The sequence below is a fragment of the Triticum aestivum genome, chromosome 5D (assembly GCF_018294505.1).
Source record: "Triticum aestivum cultivar Chinese Spring chromosome 5D, IWGSC CS RefSeq v2.1, whole genome shotgun sequence".
NCBI lineage: Eukaryota > Viridiplantae > Streptophyta > Magnoliopsida > Poales > Poaceae > Triticum > Triticum aestivum.
In genome coordinates, this window is record NC_057808.1 from 35,852,052 (window position 1) to 35,854,708 (window position 2,657).

General features: G+C 49.0%; 1 protein-coding gene across 1 annotated transcript; it reads right to left on the bottom strand.

The window, feature by feature from the left end:
- Positions 1-1,249: 1,249 nt before the first annotated feature.
- On the bottom strand, positions 1,250-1,924 carry LOC123124194 (E3 ubiquitin-protein ligase EL5-like). The gene has a single exon (XM_044544856.1). The coding sequence runs from the start codon at positions 1,897-1,899 to the stop codon at positions 1,492-1,494; it is 408 nt and encodes a 135-aa protein (XP_044400791.1). The 5' UTR covers positions 1,900-1,924; the 3' UTR covers positions 1,250-1,491.
- Positions 1,925-2,657: the final 733 nt, after the last annotated feature.

The following is a 2,657-nucleotide window of genomic DNA, read 5'->3' on the forward strand; positions in this document are numbered from 1 at the left end:
TAGCAGTAGCGCCTACTAATAAGTCGCACTACTGATAAGCCTCCACATATAAGATTTTCCCTAGTAGTAAAAGTTCAACAAACAACCCAGTCCATAGAGCATTTAACTGGCCTAAGCCTATAAATAAATTGAAAATCAGGCTATAACGACAATTGGTGATGCCCAAGCCATATCATGTGAATGTGACCAAATTATATCTAATCAAAACACTTATAGGCTACAACGACAGCTGGATCACTCAAAGTTCACAGAGATGGCTGTTACGTTGTGGGCTATTTGGTACGCACGTAGGAAAGCTGTGTACGAGGCAATCTTTCAAGCTCCGCAACAGACAATATCATTCGTGGACAATTTTTTAGCAGATTTGCAGCCTCTCCCTACTAGGGAACCTATGGCGGCGAGTCCGACAACAGCCATGGTCCATCCTCAACGATGGCTCGCTCCAGAAGTTGGCGCTGTCAAAGTGAACGTAGATGGAGCCTTAGCAAGGAACATGTGTGGTGGAGCTGTGGCAGCACTCTGCCGCGACCAAAATTGCATTTACCTTGGTTTTTCTTGTGGTGGTTTACGGGGGCATCACTGATTCGATGATCCAAGAAACTTTTGCTTGCAGAGAAGGGCTAGCATTGGCAGATGACCTTGCTGCTCACAACATGGTTATTGCCTCCGACTGTCAGGGAGTAGTCAAGGACATCAATCAGGGACGGGTGGTCCGAATGCAGCTATCGCATATGAAATAATAGCTCGTAGCTCTAGTTTTTCTACTTGCAGGTTTTTATTTGAGCGCAGAAACTTTAATTTTAAGGCTCATAATCTAGACGTAGGCAGCAGCGGCACTCCTGCAGGGGCCATGCCCCCCCCCCCCCCCCCAGTCTTCGTACAAGTACATGAAGAATTTTTTTGAGGGAGGTCAGATTAGGTAAAATATAGTTTTTTGCCCCCCCCCCCCCCCAATCATCCATATCTTGTGTTTGGCCCCCCCAAAACATCTGGCCTAGCTCTGCCGGTTTTAGGTAGACATGTTTGATTGGGCAATCCTCATGACCCAACTCTTGTACCTATGAGCATTACTTTGATTCAATAAAGCATGCGAGATTACTAAAAAAATCAAAATACTTTCTTCCCTAAAAAAACAAAATAATTTCTAGGCACTGCCTTAGCCTTTTGACAGGCGGTTAGATAGAGTACGTACCAAACTCACAAAGCTTCTGCACTTATAGCAATCGAGGAACGAATGTCCGAGCTAGCTTCTAAATTTAGCTGTGTCTTCATAGAGAGAGAGAGAGAGTCATGGTCACATGGCCATGACGACCAACCTAGCTTGGCTAGGTACTCCGCCCTAGCTACATGGCGGCTCCGTACAGAACATCTATACATCTTCCGGCACCCATGCGAGGCATTGAGTACGACACATCTTGCTGCTATACGGCCGGAACGAACGGTCCCGACTAGCGACAGGCTACCTCGATCGGCATGCTGACGCTGTGACGGTTAGCATGCACTGGTGGTGCTCTGAGGCGACGTGCGGCACAGCGGGCAGCTGGACCGCTGCCGAAGCCACTGGTCGACGCACCGCCGATGGAACGCGTGCGCGCAGCCGGGGAGCACCCGCAGCTCGTCGCCGTCTGCGTACTCCGCCAGGCACACCGCGCACCCGCGCTCCTCCTCCTTTGCCGTCCGCTCACCGGTAGCCGCCGCCAGATGATGCTGGATCGACGTGGAGTACACCGTCGTCGGGCACGCGGCCAGGACGGCATCGTCGAGCCCCGCGGCGATGGCGGCGCACCTGCCGTCCCCGAGCTCGATGTCGACCACGCCCTGCCGCGACGAGCTCTGCGCCGCTCGCCGTCGGTTGGAGCAGAAAAAGGCGACGAGGGAAAGCACGACGAGCAGAGCCATGGATGCGCCGATTAGAAGGCTGTCCCTTGACATGGTCGCAACTCGCAAAGTAGGGACAACCTGACCGTGCCCCATACGTATATATATACTTTCTGCGTGTGCAGAGATTTGCGCCAACAGCCACCTCACGCTCAGATCCAATCTCGGCCGTCGACCATAAAGACAATGGTAGTGATGAACTGATGATGACCATGCCTCGCATTCTACTTTTACTTTTCCCTGTCGCCGATTGTTCCTTGCTTGCTGCGTGCACGATTCCCTGTTGAGATATACAGTTGTATTCATATTCCTGGGACCTTTCTCTTCAAATTTTCTTACGAGGATCGGGTTTTTAGTTTTGATTTGACAGAGAAAAGAGCCTGCAAATTTTCGCCAGTAAAGAAGGTAGGGAGTCGTGGCATGTTCTCTAATGCAAATGCGACAGCTAGAACATAAAACTGTGCCTCCTGACAGAAATAGCAAACAATTGCTACTAATGATGGAGGAACAGCATTCTTAAGTAGGCTGTTAAGATGGCCTTATTAGTTGATTGTTTATGCACTATGAATGATGAAGCTAGGAAATGAGATCTTTTCCCGCACTTTGATGTGACCCTCAGGGCTACTCTTGGAACCTCTCATTAGTTTAAGCAAATGAATTCGAATTTTAGAAATTATGTACTAAATTCATAAAATATACTTCATTTAGCTGAACTAAAGAGGGTTAATTAGAGAGTACCCTAAAGGGTACCCATTTGCATTGGTCTAATGAGCCAATTG

Coding starts and splice junctions, on each gene's coding strand:
- LOC123124194 (XM_044544856.1), bottom strand. CDS start 1,899: ATGGCTCTGCTCGTCGTGCTTTCCCTCGTCGCCTTTTTCTGCTCCAAC.